Here is a 15,793-nt window from a genome sequence, read left to right as displayed (position 1 = left end):
TTGACTTTTCGCTTGGCCGTGTGGGCCCAAGTGCACTTTTCCCTTGCGCCGGAGCCCCAGAGCGCGCCCCAGTGCACTGGGTTCGGCCTGCGATCGCCGGGCTCAAAAACAGGCCGAGCCGGCAGAATTCAGCGTCTTGGGGGCGCGACGGGGGCGTTTTGTCGGCGCCGGCGCGGAAAAATCACCTGGGGAGGGTATGTTGGGGGCGCGGCTGGAGATGCTCTGAGGGTACGGCCCAATAGTATATGTACTGATTTTATGCTTCACTAAAAGATGGTTAGGTTTTCTTACCTTTTTCTCATCTGCTCGTGTATTTGTATGCAATGGAAAACATAGACATTTCTTATTCCAGTATGCTGGGTGCATGCCTTAATTCAATATCGGTCAGTTAAATACTAAGATGATTTTTTAGAGATTTATCTTATCTTCCTAATTGACTTGCAGCTAGCAGTGCTAGATTGGTACACCTTATTTGTAATGAGGTAACTTCACACTAACCCTTTTTATATGATCGTTTGCTATATACTCATTCTGGATTGATTTTTTTCTACCATATGATGTTGTTTGTTTGCCAGACTTTTCTACAGTGGAGCACTTTCAGTCATTTGTGCACCTGCAGGTGTGTAATCCGGATTACATATGTTTTACATTTTTCTTCAAAAGTGTAATCTTCATTTTGAGTGACACCATTAGTTCAATACCAAAATCTGTCTCACTTTTATGTGCCTTTAGAGTTTAGACATTGATGATTAACTTAAATATTTTTGCCTCTCTTGAATCTTGATCGGGCTCTTAAGTCACCACATTAGTTCTAATGATGACTAGTAACATATTATTGCAGAAGTTGCTCACATTATAGAACAATCTTGCATTAGTACACCGGTGAAGCATTTGAGGTCTTGATGTTTGTGATCCTGAACCTACATATTTTTCTATAATTATATTTATCTTTTAGCAATTGCTTCCGCTTAAGATTTTTCGTGCACATTATGTTCGTTTCTATAAATTCCCGCCGCAACGCGTGGTGTCTTCTAGTTCAAGCAGAGCGAGCGGCCAGTGAGCTTTCGCGTGCAATTACTCCATGCATGGGAATGCTTTGGTTTTCCCTCACACGCATGCATGCAGGGCAGAAGTAGTACTTTCTCTCTTCCTTATTACTCCCTCTCTCTCCGTCGGGCCACTGACATGTGGGCCAGGTTCCTAGCGGGCGCACATGTCAGTAGTCCAACAGCAACCTGTCGTACAGTAGAGGATCTTGATCCTCTTTTTTCCTACAATTAGGTGGACTGCTGGACCAACTAAAAAAATTGTGTGGGCGGCAGATCAAACTACCCACTTCACCTACTACTAACTCAAAGGCTACAAACAATTGAGCACGGGACAATAGGATTCGCCAAATAAAAATAGAGCCACCTCACTTTTTTTCATCAAATTACACCAATTTATAGATAATTGTGAGTTGCCTGTAAATCAGCAAGCTGACTAGAGAATCAACGAATAGAGGAATCAACTGCATAAATTATGGCGGAGGCTAACTAGTTGAGGGAGTAATAGAGGAAAAAAGACACCCAGTTGGTTGTAAATTAGCACGGGCTAAGAAAGAATAGATACAGAGGTGGATAATAGATCGATATATAATATCTCCTTCTTCCCTAATCCAAGTTTGGAGAAAGAAGATCTAAGAGGGACCTATGGAGAATGTATAGTCAGAAATCCATAATAGAGTCTGACCGCAACGACCGAATTAATTATCCTCATCGAGAAACTTAGACTACTAAATAGAAAATATTTGAAAATCATGGCATGGGAGTCCTTTTTTTTCTTTCTTTAGAATTTTCTATATGCACAATTTCTCGATGTTTTAATGAGAATTTCTTGACTTTCCATATATAGAAAGAAATGGACTATAAATGCATAGGCCAAAAGAAGAGCGTCGATGACCGATCTATGGTGAACGAGCACGGGGGGACAGAGGGAGGTGCGGAGGCCGAGGCAGTCGCTACAGGCGGCGGGGCCGTCCGCGAGGCACGACGGAGGCGCCAGGTGCTGCCCCTACCTGGTGGGTGACGGCGCTGGAGGGAGAGTCGAGGAGAGGCGAGAGAGGGGGGTGGGGATTGGTCTCTTGGCTGCCTTAACGGGGGTGGGTGGACCGACCTGAAAAGTTTAGCTGGGCCGATGTATGCTGGTTGATGGACTCTCTCTTTCTTGCTTTTATTCCTTTTCAAGAAACTGAAGAAAACAAAGATTTAGACCAAGAAAGTTAGGATCAGAGAAATATGGGGAACTTAAATTAAGTGGGTTGGGTATTTTTACAAACTTAAAAATTCAAACAAGTTTAATTTAATACAAACTTGTTTGAATTTAAAACCTAACAAAACTAAACCGAAATGGACTCAAAACATGTGAGTGGATTTAGGCAGTGAAATTGAATTATGGGCAGATTTGGAAACTGGAGAAGACCACAATCTGCCCAGTGATTCAAAATGCATTCCCAAGGAGTATAACATGAGTGTGAGGTATAATACATCCTCTTCCTCATTTCGGTTTGTTGAACCTATCTCATTATCTTTTTCGTTTATAAGTCCTAGTTTTATTTATTCCCCTCATCTTCTTAGATGCATTAAATTCCTGCATGCAAGGATTAAAAGAAAACTGATCATGCTACATTCCTACTCATTTAGTGGTCATGATATGCATTCACCGCAGTTAATGGAGATTAAAGCATGATATACATTTCTTCTACAACTCAGCATGCGCGGATGCTGTCATGCCACGCTGATGAGTGTTTTGATGAACACATCAGTTTTCCCTGTTGCAACGCACGGGTATATATGCAACATAAGTGTATCTTACCACCGGCGATTCAGAATGCCTCCCAAGGAGTATAACATAAATGTCGGGTATAATACATAATGTCCCTCATTCCGCTTTGTCCTACCTCATTATCTTTTTTGTTTGTAAGTTCTATTTTTATTGCTTTCCCTCATTTGTTTAGATTATGAGATGCATTAAATTCTTACATACAAGGATTAAAAGAAAATTGACCATGCAACATTACTACTCATACAGTGGCCATGACATGCATCCACCGCAGTTAATGGCAATTAAAGCCTGATATTCATTTCTTCTACACCTCGGCATGTGTCCCCCTGCCTCCGAGGATGTTGTTATCTGATGGGCGTTTTGATGTCACATCAAATTTTTACCCGTTGCAACGCACGGACATATGTGCTACTCCCTCCGTTTCAGTTTACAAGTCATGCGCGTATACTTAGGTTGTCAATTTCATCACTCTAATATAAACTATATAACACAGAATTTATACCATTTGAAAATAGAACATCTGAAGTTTATATTGGTATATTTTTTGTAATATATGACTTGTATTAGATTGATCAAATTGACGACCTAGGGGTACGTGTACGCCCTATAAACCGAGAGAGATTGTAGTAAACTCATACAATATTAATTACTCCCTCTGTCTAGGTGAGTAAGTCATTTTAGGTTGTGTACCGTGACCAAGGAGCAGGGGAAAACAAGAAAACTTAATGTTCATTTGCTAATTAATAGCATTGCATGCAATGAACTAACCACTACATGTCGTATTTGGTAGTCTTAAGTCATTAAAAGCATGGACACCTTACTTCTCTTATTGGTTGATATGTCTAAGAAACAAGAAACGAGGTAGAATTTAATGCACGCACCTAAGTGTTTTGGGATTATTTGGTTTTCGTAAGATGACTTACACACCTAAACGGAGGGAGTATAAGTTTTAACCTAGAAACTGATGTCCCCAACGGAGTGACGCATTGCTTAAACATTGAAGAGTGTTGACATGACACTCCTACTTCTACAGCCTTGATACAGAGCTAGAGCAGCTTTGACAGATGTTTCCGAAGTCTCGTAAGGGCATGTACAATGCATAGCCTCAAGGTGATGCCTCGCATGCCATGTAGGATCGGATATGACGTAAAGTAGGTTCGGATAGGGAAGCAGGATCCTCTTCAGGAGGCGGGTGCTTGAAGAGAAAAAGCTGAAAAGCTGAAAAGGTTGGAGTGAAAAGTAGAGATGCATGCGTACTAGAGTCTTTATTTTTTATTTCTTAATGAGGCTCACTAGTGATAGCTTGCATTGGAGAGAAAAAATTAATATAGATGCTTTAAATTACTTTTTGTCACGGGGCATATGTATCCATATGCCACCATTGTACATGCCCTAACTGAACATCCATGCTGAACATGCAGAGCTAGAGCAGCTTTGATGCAGAGCTAGAGCTATAGCATGTACTCCCTCCGCCCGTAATTCTTGTCGCAAGTGGATATTTGCAATTTAGTACTCGGCTTTTTCCCGACTGAACCCGAGGTCCCTCTTCTTCCTCTCTCTCCGCCCCTCTCCACCACCACCCCTCCCGACGACGGGCGCCGTCTTGCCGCCCAATTCCGCCCCCGCCGCCCCTCTCCACCACCACCCATCCCGCCCCACGCCGCCCCCACTGGCACCACTCCTCCCGCCCCATGCCCCACGCCGCCTCGTTCCCCACCTCGTTCCCCAACGTGAAGCATGCATTTTTTTTGTCGATCCTTCTGCTGCTCCTGTCCGACGGCCATGTGTGTACTCCTTGCGCGGCGGCGGGGCACGGCGGACGGGCTCCCTCCTTTCTCGCACTCCTTGCGCGGCGGCTGCTCGGCGGATCGCAAAGAGGCAGGTGGAGGAGCTCACCCAGGAGCCCGCCGGAGTCAAAGGTCTCCTTTTTCCACTTCTCCTCCCTTCGATCTACTGCGCCCATTGCAATTTCTTCTTTATCGTCTTGGATTGGTCGGGCCATGTCCACCCAATTTCTTCATCTTCTTGGATTTCTACAGGAGTTTGATGTGAGGAACAAGTCGGCTTCGCTCAAGGCCGACGATTGGGTGTGTGTAGTGGCAGTTTAAGGAGTGGCGAAATCTTCTGTTGGATTGCTGCATGCTCTGGTCTGAAAGTTTGTGCTTTGAAGGAGTAGCAACATCTTCAGGTGGAAGGAGTGGCAGTTCAAGGACATCTTCGGCAGTGGTCTGGATTGATTCAGGTGATTCCTGAATTGCTGCATTTTCAACTGCAAACATCTGAATTAGAGACTGAATGTTCCTGTTGTATAATCTCACAACTAAAAGTCTGCACTTCTAGAATTAGCGTGCACTTATAGAATTTAGTCTGCACTTAAAAAATGGCACAGTACTGTACAGGAGTAATCTGTCATGTGACAGTAGTCATGATCAATTATCTCGAGCTTTTTCCATCTAATTTTTGAATAGCAGCATCGTTTAAATTTGTTTGATGCATCCATGGCCGCTTCCATAGCAGCTAGTACTGCTTGTTGAGATACTACTGCAGATATTGTTTGGCTGGTGATATTGCTTACTGCAGCTAGAGTAGAAGAAGGAATAGGAGTAGCTGCAACTACATTAGGAGTAGGAGTACCCCATAGTGTCCTTCACTCTGAGATCTTGTGTAAATCAAAAAAAAAGTGTGTCCATATTTAGGAGCAGTAACTTTGTTAGGAAGAAAGCTAGCACTAAACAGAGTTATATTTTTATCCTAGAGTAGATTGTTAGGAGATCTTGTTTTTATCTCTGAACTTGTATGATATGTGAACCCCCAAAAATGCATCGTCAGACAGGTGCAGGTTGATGCTCCTCCATTTGTCACATCACAGACTAGGTGATCACAGACTTGACTAGGTGATCAATAACTATGTTAAGTGAACTTTCTACATCCTGAAACCTGAAACCTGGGGATCAAGCTCTGTTTACATCATTCACTTCTTTAGTTCATACAGAAGATTAACTGAAACCTGACATACAACACACAACATGCTTGGTCCTTCTTTAGTTCATTCACTTCACATCATTCAACTTTAGAGTTTCTTGTTGTGATTCATGCTTTGGACATATGGTTTTCGTATCTTTTCTTTGTGATTTGGAGTAAATGACAAAATTACAGGTCATTTTTTTAGAGTGGTTTATCAAACAGGCATGCCCCAACTCTTTGTTTGGAATTATCAAAATTATCAGGTTGTAAAAATTAATTTGCTTGAATTATCAAAATTACTGTCAAAACTACTGTATGCTTTGACACTGTCGAAACTGAAAATTTGCAAGAGTTTTGCTTGATGTTATACTGCTGTCCCATTTTTACAACCTGAACATATTTAAATTGCAAAGTACAGCCACAAGTCCAAACTGTCTGATTGAATATTTTTAGAACCTGAACATAGATGATGATCAGGTGAGAGTCCATAATCCATGCCGTAGTAATTCCAGTTGCCAAAATCTTGTCTGATTGAATGTTTCCGAAGTTAACATGGTTGAATTGTTTCCAAAATTAACAAAATTCATTTCCTGATCTAATGTTTCCATAATTAACATGATTGAATGTTTCCAAAAGTAACAAAATCCCATTTCCTGATCTAATGTTTCCATAATTAACATGATTGAATGTTTCCATAATTAACATGATTGAATGTTTCCAAACTAACATTACCAATTTCGCAGGACTACCTACCTAGCAGCAGCAGCAGAGGCCGGGCAATTCCACTAAATTTTGCTCGAAGCAGGACAATTAGAAGCAGCAGCAGAGTTCGTTTGGTTGAAGCAGAAGCAGAAGCAGCAGTAGGCGTCGGGGGGCAACACAGTCGACTAGGAAGGAGCCGGAGGGGAAGGAGAGACTGGGCCGGCGATCGGAATCTCCCAGCAGCAGAGACGGGGCCGACGATCCGAGTCTCCCAGCAGCAGAGACGGGGCACGGGGAAGTATCGCGACCGAACCGCGGAGGTTGGCAGCGGTGCAGGTCGAGGTGGGCGGCGCCGCAGTGGCTGGTCGCGCAGGTGGGCGGCGTTATCACGCAGGTGGTCGCGACGGATCGAGGACCAGCTCGCCTGGTGGTCGCGGCGTTGGGCGGCGGAATCCGCGGGCAGCTGGTGGCGGGTGGGCGGCGGCGCGTGGTTGCGGGTGAGCCGTGAGTGCAGGAATCTCCAGCACGGCGGCGGAATCCCGCGGCGCCGGCCCCTGGCGACGCACGGGCGGCGGACAGAGGAAGCAGAAGGAGTCAAGGACGTGCTTGCTACTGTTTTAAAATTGTGAGGTGTTTTTCGCAAAATGTACACTGTACTGCGCCCGCGACATGAATTTCGGGACGGAGGGAGTATATTTTTGTCTTGCTTTAGCAGTTCCAGGGTGGGAGACTGACGTCTCAGCAGCAGCAGCACCGCCGACGCCAAGAAAGACTACACCTGCTGCTTCGTTCCAACCTGTAAGCTAGCCATTCGAGTCGAAGCTTAAAAGGCTGGAAATTCGAGATGAAAATTCCATCCAAGCCTAGCGCGAATTTGCTGTTGATACGAGTGATGCCATGTGGATGTAATGTGCGCGCCAATGCAAGAGGAAGGGCAGTGAAGAGTGGATTGACTGACTCCCAGCAAATGGTTGAATCTGGCACAAAACATCAAAATGTAACAACCCGACTGTACATGTCTCAAGCTATTCTCATATCTTACTGGAACTGGTATCACAAGGTGCCAAGAAACCAAACGGGTTCCAAATTAACATGCAGTCAGAGAAAAAGATCAACAAATGACTGGTGAACAAACGAAGCGTCTAAACGATCCGCAAACAACACTGTGACACTACCGCTGTTCGTCAGCATACACTGGACACAAAGAACTCACACACATATTCAATACCTGCTGATCAACACGAAATCATCGTCATCCAGAACCCGGGACTCCTTCTGTCCCACAAAGTTCTCACGTCCAATGGCTTCGACAATCCGGACAAACTCCACCCTCTTCTCAAGAGGAAGGGGAGTGTACGGCAACCTGAAAACAGGTCTCACCACGCCGAGCTGAGCCAGGGCGGTGTTGAGACCGATCGGGTTAGGCTCGCAGAACAGCCATTTCATCAGAGGCAGTAGCTTCTCATTTAGCGCCGCATTCTCCCCTTCAAACATGAGGCTATGCATGAGACCGGGAACAAGGTTGCTCGCCACAGAAATGACTCCAGTAGCGCCATACTTCCACCTTGAGTCATGACATTCATCATCGTTGCCGCTCCATATTGATATGCCTTTGTCGGTGTAGCACTTAACCCGCTCATGTCCGACACATTCTTTCACTCCTGCCATGTTTGAGTAACATGAAAGCGCCTCAATGACTGGTGGAGGTATGTCCTGACTTGTCCTGGATGGCACGTTGTAAATGATTGTTGGGCCCATCGGGAGGACTTCCTTAAAATGAGAGATCAGGCCTTCAGTTGAGGTCTTCCCGTAGTAAGGATTGACATGAAGAGCTGCATGCATGCCAACAGCAAATCCCTGCTCTGTCGCGTGAACAGCTTCTCTGGTTGAGTTACTTCCCGTGTTGCCTATCACTTTAATGTTGGCTCCAAAGCAGTTAACAGTATGCCCGATGAGCATGATGTGCTCATCCCAGCTCATGAGGTGACCTTCTCCTGTTGTTCCTCCAACTATTACACCTTCCGCACCGCCATTTATTTGCGTGTTTATCAGAGAATCGTATGCTTCAAGATCAAATCTTCCATCTGGCAAATAGGGGGTTTTGACCGCTGTGATTAGTCTGAGGCTTTTGATTCCATCTGTTGATGTCCTGCACATCAGACAGAGAAATATCAGACATGAGCAGCACACGTGTATCAAAGCCATTAAATACTTGTGTGCAAACATTATGGTCCATGTTAGTCATGTGACTACTAAGAAACAGAATCGTTCGGTTACTCATTCACCAGGATTGTACCAGTAGCAGAATGAACAAAGCATATAACAGATTATACATTTTTTTCCAGCCCAGACTCTTTAGTTTAAAACTCTCCCAACTACAACAATTGATTACCTTATCGAGACAAGGGATAATTCACCAAAACTAGGTTACTTTCACAGAACTGACTTGATAAAGGAAGATAATAATAACATTCTACGTTTCTCTATTAGCTAAACAGTTATTCTTGGTCATGTTGTCATTCACTAGAGTGGTACATTAGGGAAAATGAGAACTTATACAAATGAGCCCTGGTGTTAAAACTACACAATATGTTGACATCTTTTCCCCGCATCCTTCCCTCCCTTGTCTCTGATAAAACAAAATTTATTTCATTTTTATGCTTCGTGGTACCTTTAGGGAGTTGTCGTATTCCTCCCATGCATCAGCCAATGGTAGGGGACAAACATGATCATCATATGTTGTGCTAGTAAAGCATTTGGCCCTAAAGACTGTATCCGTTCTGCCATTGTACTACTATGACATCTAAAAATAGGTCAAATGGACTTAATCTCCATCAATAAGTAGGAATACCTTTTTTACTTTGACCTAAATGAACGGCGATAATAAAAGCTAAGGGCAGTTGTCATTAAAAGCAGAAGTTCCCAAAACATCCTAAATTTTAAAATGAGGCAGTGGGGAAATAGAAGGTCCAAAATACAAATTTAACCGAGTCATATAATCCCAGGACAAAACAGAGTTCATTGTTGTTAGCTTACAGTATACAAGAAAATTAACAGCTTGTTCAATGTCATCAACCTAAAAGTATTAGCAAATCTATGATGAAATGAATAGAACAAGAAACTAATGCTTTCATATTTTAGAAAACAAGTCACCGGTTTTTCACTTCAGTACTTCGCATCGGAAGATAATCATCTAGAGTGACGGCTGCAACTGCAAACTTTCCTTTACTAACCCTGTACAAGCACTTTTTGGTATTAGTGTGTTGCTTTCAGAAGTAAAGCAGAATATAGGCAGAGTAAATGAGGTAAAACTAATGCGCGAAAAAAGAGAGCTAAAACCCATCCTAGTCCCGATGATTGAAGGAAAAGTACACATATCAAAACGATCACAATCCTGAATAATCGAGATGGGAAGTTGTACATATTGTAGGATGTAGACATACTGCAAATACAGCCTCTTTCCTTCTAAAATATACAGCCTCTTGAATAAAACAAGTGCAGACTACCAAGACTAATGGAACCTTCTTGTGTTTACCTACCAAGCTGCATGTGGCTCCGGAAACAAGTTGGCAGTGGGTACAGCTACTTGTTTCTTCTTTCTATGAGCAAGAGGCTTCAAAGCTTCCATTGACAGAAATCACGATTCACAAAGTCTGACTAAAGGCAGCTCAAATATAGACTGAACCAACCACCACAGCATGCATAATCCTACTGCTTGCTAAGTTGCTAGCCTAAAATACGCCCTTGAATAAAACAAGTGCAGACTACAAAGACCGTGATGCATGTGGCTCAGGAAACAAGTTGGCATTGCCTACTGCAACTAGTTTCTTCTTTTTTCGAGCAAGAGGCTTCAAGGCTTCAGGTTTTCATTAACAGAAATCAAGGCATCACAAAGTCTGAATAATGACAGCTCAAATACAGACTGAAACAACCACCACAGCATTGTCTAGTCACTCGTACTTGCTAAATTGCTAGTCTAAAATATGCTTCCTTAATTTAGAAAAAGAGAAGCAACCTTCACACTGAAATAGTTGTACAGCCGTCAGCCAAACAGCCCCCCACACGTTTGCTGCCAACTAATCCAAGATAAGAGCAAAGACGGGTCGTCGTTATCCTTTATTTTAGGCTCCCAAATAAATACAGTAACTATTCTGAGTCTAGAAATAGAAGTAATCATTAAAGGCCTGTTCGGAATCTCTCCACTCCGCGGAGCTGTGGAGCTCGGTTTGAGCCGCTCCGGGAAAATGAGCTGCAGCCTGCTCCGCTCCGGGAGTGCAGTCGAGGGAGCGGAGAGGAACTGAACAGGCATTAAGGGCATGTTCGGATATCCACCTGCTCCCTGAAATTTCGGAATCTGTGGAGTACCTACATGCGCGCTCCACGATTTCTAACTGAAACTCCGCCCGCTCCGGGAGCGGCCTCATGGAGCGGCGGGTCTCCGAACAGGCCCTAAATCTCTATTTTACCCAATCTCAATGATTAGCATCAAGTGACCCAACAAATCCTGGAACCCAAAGCTGAAATTCACACAGAAATACTCTCAAGCTGTTTCGATTTTAGTAGCCCACACACAGGTGCCGGTGTTGATGGTGTGCCGGCAAGCCCAAAAATGGTGAGTGGCTAATCGCCGGAAGGAAACAAACCCGTACCTCGAGGCCGAGTGGCCGGAGACTGGGACGGGTTGGAGACGACCGGAGCGCGATGTCCCGGCGGGGAAGAACGGGAACGGCGACGGCGGCGACGCGCGCGAGAGGCGGGAGGTCGGGTGGGGGTGGGGGTGGGGGCGCGGGGGCTGGAGGTACGGCATGGCGGCAGCTGTAGAACGGCGATGGCGGCGACGACGAAAGGGGGCGGCTCCTATCTTCCGAAAGAGGGATTTAGGGCTTTGGTTTGGTGGGATACCTGGACAAAATTGGTGCCTGACGAGTGAGCCTGGACTTTGGACATGTTTTACCGCTGCCCAAATGTGGCTCGCCAAAGAGTGCCGGTCTAAAATATTTTGGGTTTAATCTTAGGAGAATAGAGTTTTAGCCCATATGGACATAGGCCCAATATGGCCCCCTTTTTTCCAGACTTCATCATTCAAATGGCCCAGTCAAACAAGTGCAGACTGTCAAGACTACCTATATATTAGCAAAGCAATGTTGACGACTACTCAAATATCCGAAATCTCTTTGTGCATCTATATCTATATCAAATAAAAATGAGGCTATTGCTTCTAGCGGTACGCCACGCAAATTGCCCCTGAAGTGGCAAAATATTACCCATCAATGCCACCTATAAGTGATAATAAAATGTTTCACACAGGGAAATCCCCCCGCTTGGGCCGGCCCATACAGTAGGGACCTCCTATGCCGCGCTCTGCGCGCTGGGAGAAGACACAGTGAGCCAGTTTGGGTAGGCCCATATCCGGGCGGCCTGTTTTCTAAATTTGGTTTTTTTCTATTTTTTTATGATTTCATATTTTACTACATTAAATTATTTGGGACTTCAAAAATGTTACAAAAATTTAGAAAAACAAGAATTTTTAAACAATATATTTAATAAATCATAAAATATTTGTGGATTCAAAAATGTTTTTGATATCAAAAAATGTTCGTAATTTTTCAAATAAGTGTTCGGGAAATCAAAAGTGTTCATGATTTTTTAAAAAGTTCGTGTATTAAAAAAGTTAATGAAATTGAACAAAATTTCGCCAATTCAAAAAATGTGCATGAATGAAAAAATATCCTCAAAATTAGAAAATTGTTCATGACTTAAAAATAGTTTATTAATTCGCTGATTCAGAAAATGGTCATGCATTTAAAAAAATGTTTGTTAAATCAAAAAAATGTTCGTTAAATCAAAAAAATGTTTGTGAATTTCAGAAATGGTTCCACCAATTTCCAAAAGAATGTTCTTCGATTCTAGAAATGTTTGCTGATTCAAAAAACTTGTTCAAAAATGTTTATAAATAGTATAAAATATTCATGAATTCAAAAAATGTTCTTGATTTTTGAAAATGTGTAAAAGTGTTCACGAATTTGAAAAATGTTCACGCTTTCAAATTTGTGCACGATTTTAATTGTTTTCATGATTTCAAAAATTGTTCATGATTTTACGAAATTGAGAGTGGTAGTATATCTCCGCGATACGGCAAAAGGTGGTCATGGCCATCGGAGATTATGAAAAAAAAATCTCCCGTTGCAAGGCACGGGCCCTTTTGCTAGTACTGTTCTAATAGGGACATTCTAAAGGTTGGACCGAAGAAAGGATCATTGTTCACATGGCAAAGTATTGTGACCGGTATTCAGACATTCAAAACAGGTTGCATATGGCGAGTAGGTTCGGGCTTGCAAATAAATATTTGGAAAGACCCCTGGACTCCCTCTAGTGAATCTTGGAGAATTATCACCCCAATAGAGGGAACGATGCTAACCAAAGTGGAGGAAAATATAGATCCTTATAAGGGACAATGGAATGTTGATCTCATAAGGTCCGTTTTTTGGCCCATGGATACAAACAGAATCTTACAAATTCCTCTCTGGACTAAGGCTATAGATGACTTTGTAGCTTGGCATCAAACCAGATCAGGAACCTAGCAGCTTCAACTACCAGGCAAGATTAAACACTTCGGGTGGAGGGTCCTTAAAGGTGTGATGTTTGTGATTAGGTGTACTGGCCAGACCACACATCCCAGTCTTACCCCCAATGCCCCCAAGGTGCGGAATTGGGCATGAAGACATCCAGCACACCCTATTCAGCTGTGAGTATGCAGAGAAGGTTTGGACAGAAATTGGACTCAATGATACTATACAACAGGCGGTGGCTTAGGATTGTTCTAGTTCTGTTACATTGGAAATCTTATTGAAAAATCGGGCGAGAGTAGACGGTCAACCTACGACTAAATTAATCTTGATTGCTATGTGGTACATTGGTGGAAAGTTTCTAAAGGAGAAAATATATAGTCGCTAGACCGTACAACTGTTCCAGATCGAGTTTTGGCAACTAATTTTGTTCAAGCAGCAACACTGATCACCCTATCCGTAAGGAAATTCATACTTGGAAGAAACAGATGGAGGGGACTGTAAAGATCAATGTTGATGTGTCTTTTCATGCTGAGACACTCTCTGGCTCTAGCGGAGCGGTGGCGCGAGACTACAAAGGAAACTTCATAGGTGTCGCGACCTGGGTCTTGCCACATGTTAGTAACGTAGAATTTGCCGGAATGAGTGCAATCCGGAACGGTCTGTTCTTGGCACGAAACATTGGATGCGACAAGATGATCACTGAATCCGACAGTATGCTCGCAGTGAAAGCAATTACACATTCAAATGATTATTTGGGGCCTGATGTGGCGGTACTAGCGGAATGTATCCTCCTTGCTACATATTTCGAAAATGTTAGCTACTGCTTTTGTTGCAGAGAAGCCAATCAGATTGTCGACTTTTTAGCTAAACATTCTTTTAGGTCTAGCTTATATGATTTTTGGGATTGTAATCACTACAAAAGAAGACACATCCATGACATTTTGGGCCGAACGAATTTTTTTTCTGTCATACATATGACACTTCTATAACGATAATTGTGACAAAACCCGGTATCATCATAGATGTGGTGGGCTCCTACTTCTATGACAAAAAATCATGACAGAAAATGGGCTTTTCGTCCTGGGCGGGCTGGAGACGCAGCTGCATGACATTCTTTGGGCCGTCCATGACGGACAAAAACCGTGGTAGAAGCGAGGGCGAGGAAAATTTCGGGGAGTTCCCGGTTACGGTGGGTGGTCGGGGGCCGAGCGATGCGCGTTTCTCTCGTACATGTACGCGCGTGTGTGCGAGGCGTTGGCTCTAACTGAACCCGAAAGAGGCGTTGGGCTTTAACTGAACCCGAGCGATTGCACTGCAGGCTACACGTTACTGAACCTGAGCGATCGATCGATGGCTGCAAACCGAACCCGATCGAGTGATTCCTTCGCTACTGCTGCTAACTGAAGCCGATCGATGCTGCCTCTCTGGATGAACAGTGAGCGTTGCGGGAGGGGGGGGGTTGGATGAACAGTGAGCGATGGGAGTGGATGAACAGGACCTGTGGCGTTGCCTCTGGATGAACAGGACCCCGATCGATCGATCCGGTTGGGGCTGGATGAACAGGACCCCGTGGAGGGCTAGATGAACAGGACGACCCCGTGGAGGGCTGGATGAACAATAGACAGTGGAGGGGTGGATGAACAGTAGCCGTGGAGGGGTGGTTGAACAGGAGTCCGTGGAGAGGGGTGGTTGAACAGTAGCCGGTGGAGTAGCGCGCGGTGGAGGCTGGATGAACAGGAGCCCGTGGATGAACAGTCGCAGGTGGAGGCTGGAGGAGGTCGACGGTGGATGAACAGTAGCCCATGGAGACTAGAGGAGGTCGACGGTGGAGATGAACAGTATCCCGTGGAGTCCCATTTTGCGGTACGCCACACCCCTCCCGATGAACAGGACCCCCATTTCGACCGTAGCGCTCCAACACAAGTCTGTTTCGTCCGCTTTGCGATACGCCACACCCCTCCCGATCAACAGGACCCCCGTTTCGACCGTAGGAGGTCCGTTTCCTCCGTTTTGCGGTACACCACACCCCTCCTGATGAACAGGATCCCGTTTCGAACGTGGCTGGTCGAACACAAGGCCGTTTCCTCTGTTCTGCGGTACGCCAGGCCTCGTTTCCATCGCCTGTTCCGTCCAAGCCCTCCCGATGAATACAACCATGCATTCCGTTCTGACCCAGCCGGTTGGCTCCCACGCGTTCCATTGCCTCCCGATGAACACAACGCATTCCGGTGCCTCCCCATGAACACGATGCATTCCGTTACCTTCCCATGAACATGACGACGACGTTGTTTCTCCGTTCCGACTCAGCCATGTACACGAGCCCTGGCCGTACGTATGCGCGAGTAGGCGTTCGAGACCCCGCCCGTATGTACACATACATGGCCGTATTTTCTTTCTTGCACCCTGGCCATTGTACGTACGTGTATATGCTACGTGCGCGCCTCTACTACGAAACGTGCGCGCCTCTACTTCGACCAGTATATATGTATGTACATGTTCGCGACCAGACTGACAATGCTACGTACGCTTCGACCAGGTGGGTCCCGACTGTCATGCACTTCCTTGCGTGCGAAAATGTAGCTGGTGGGTCCCAGCAGTCAGGGGGTGAATCATTTTTTTCCTGGATGCACTTCCTTGTGTGCAAAGATGTAGCTGGTGGGTCCCAGCAGTCAGGGGGCGAATCGTTTTTTTTTTGCCCGGACGCACTTCCTTGCGTGCGAAGATGTAGCTAGTGG

At 44.7% G+C, this 15,793-nt stretch overlaps 1 protein-coding gene and 1 long non-coding RNA gene across 3 annotated transcripts; one reads left to right on the top strand and one right to left on the bottom strand.

Moving 5' to 3' along the window:
- Positions 1 to 4,338: 4,338 nt before the first annotated feature.
- On the top strand, positions 4,339 to 7,200 carry LOC119366065. Its single transcript, XR_005175904.1, has 3 exons — positions 4,339 to 4,742; positions 4,863 to 5,065; positions 6,531 to 7,200. It is a non-coding gene; the product is annotated as an uncharacterized LOC119366065 (long non-coding RNA).
- Positions 7,201 to 7,479: 279 nt separating this feature from the next.
- On the bottom strand, positions 7,480 to 11,397 carry LOC119366064 (4-hydroxy-tetrahydrodipicolinate synthase 1, chloroplastic). 2 transcript variants are annotated; one of them, XM_037631727.1, is made up of 3 exons: positions 11,139 to 11,396; positions 9,643 to 9,723; positions 7,480 to 8,638 (listed from the first exon to the last, which is right to left on the bottom strand). In XM_037631727.1, exons 1-3 carry the CDS (start codon positions 11,294 to 11,296, stop codon positions 7,711 to 7,713), a joined length of 1,167 nt encoding a protein of 388 aa, XP_037487624.1. In that variant the 5' UTR covers positions 11,297 to 11,396; the 3' UTR covers positions 7,480 to 7,710. The 2 variants fall into 2 exon arrangements, with proteins under 2 accessions (XP_037487624.1, XP_037487625.1); XM_037631728.1 differs by lacking the exon at positions 9,643 to 9,723 and having other exon boundaries at positions 11,139 to 11,397.
- Positions 11,398 to 15,793: the final 4,396 nt, after the last annotated feature.

The sequence above is a fragment of the Triticum dicoccoides genome, chromosome 2B (genome assembly GCF_002162155.2).
Source record: "Triticum dicoccoides isolate Atlit2015 ecotype Zavitan chromosome 2B, WEW_v2.0, whole genome shotgun sequence".
In the NCBI taxonomy this organism is placed as follows: Eukaryota; Viridiplantae; Streptophyta; class Magnoliopsida; order Poales; family Poaceae; genus Triticum; species Triticum dicoccoides.
This window is presented reverse-complemented; position numbering and strand designations above follow the sequence as displayed.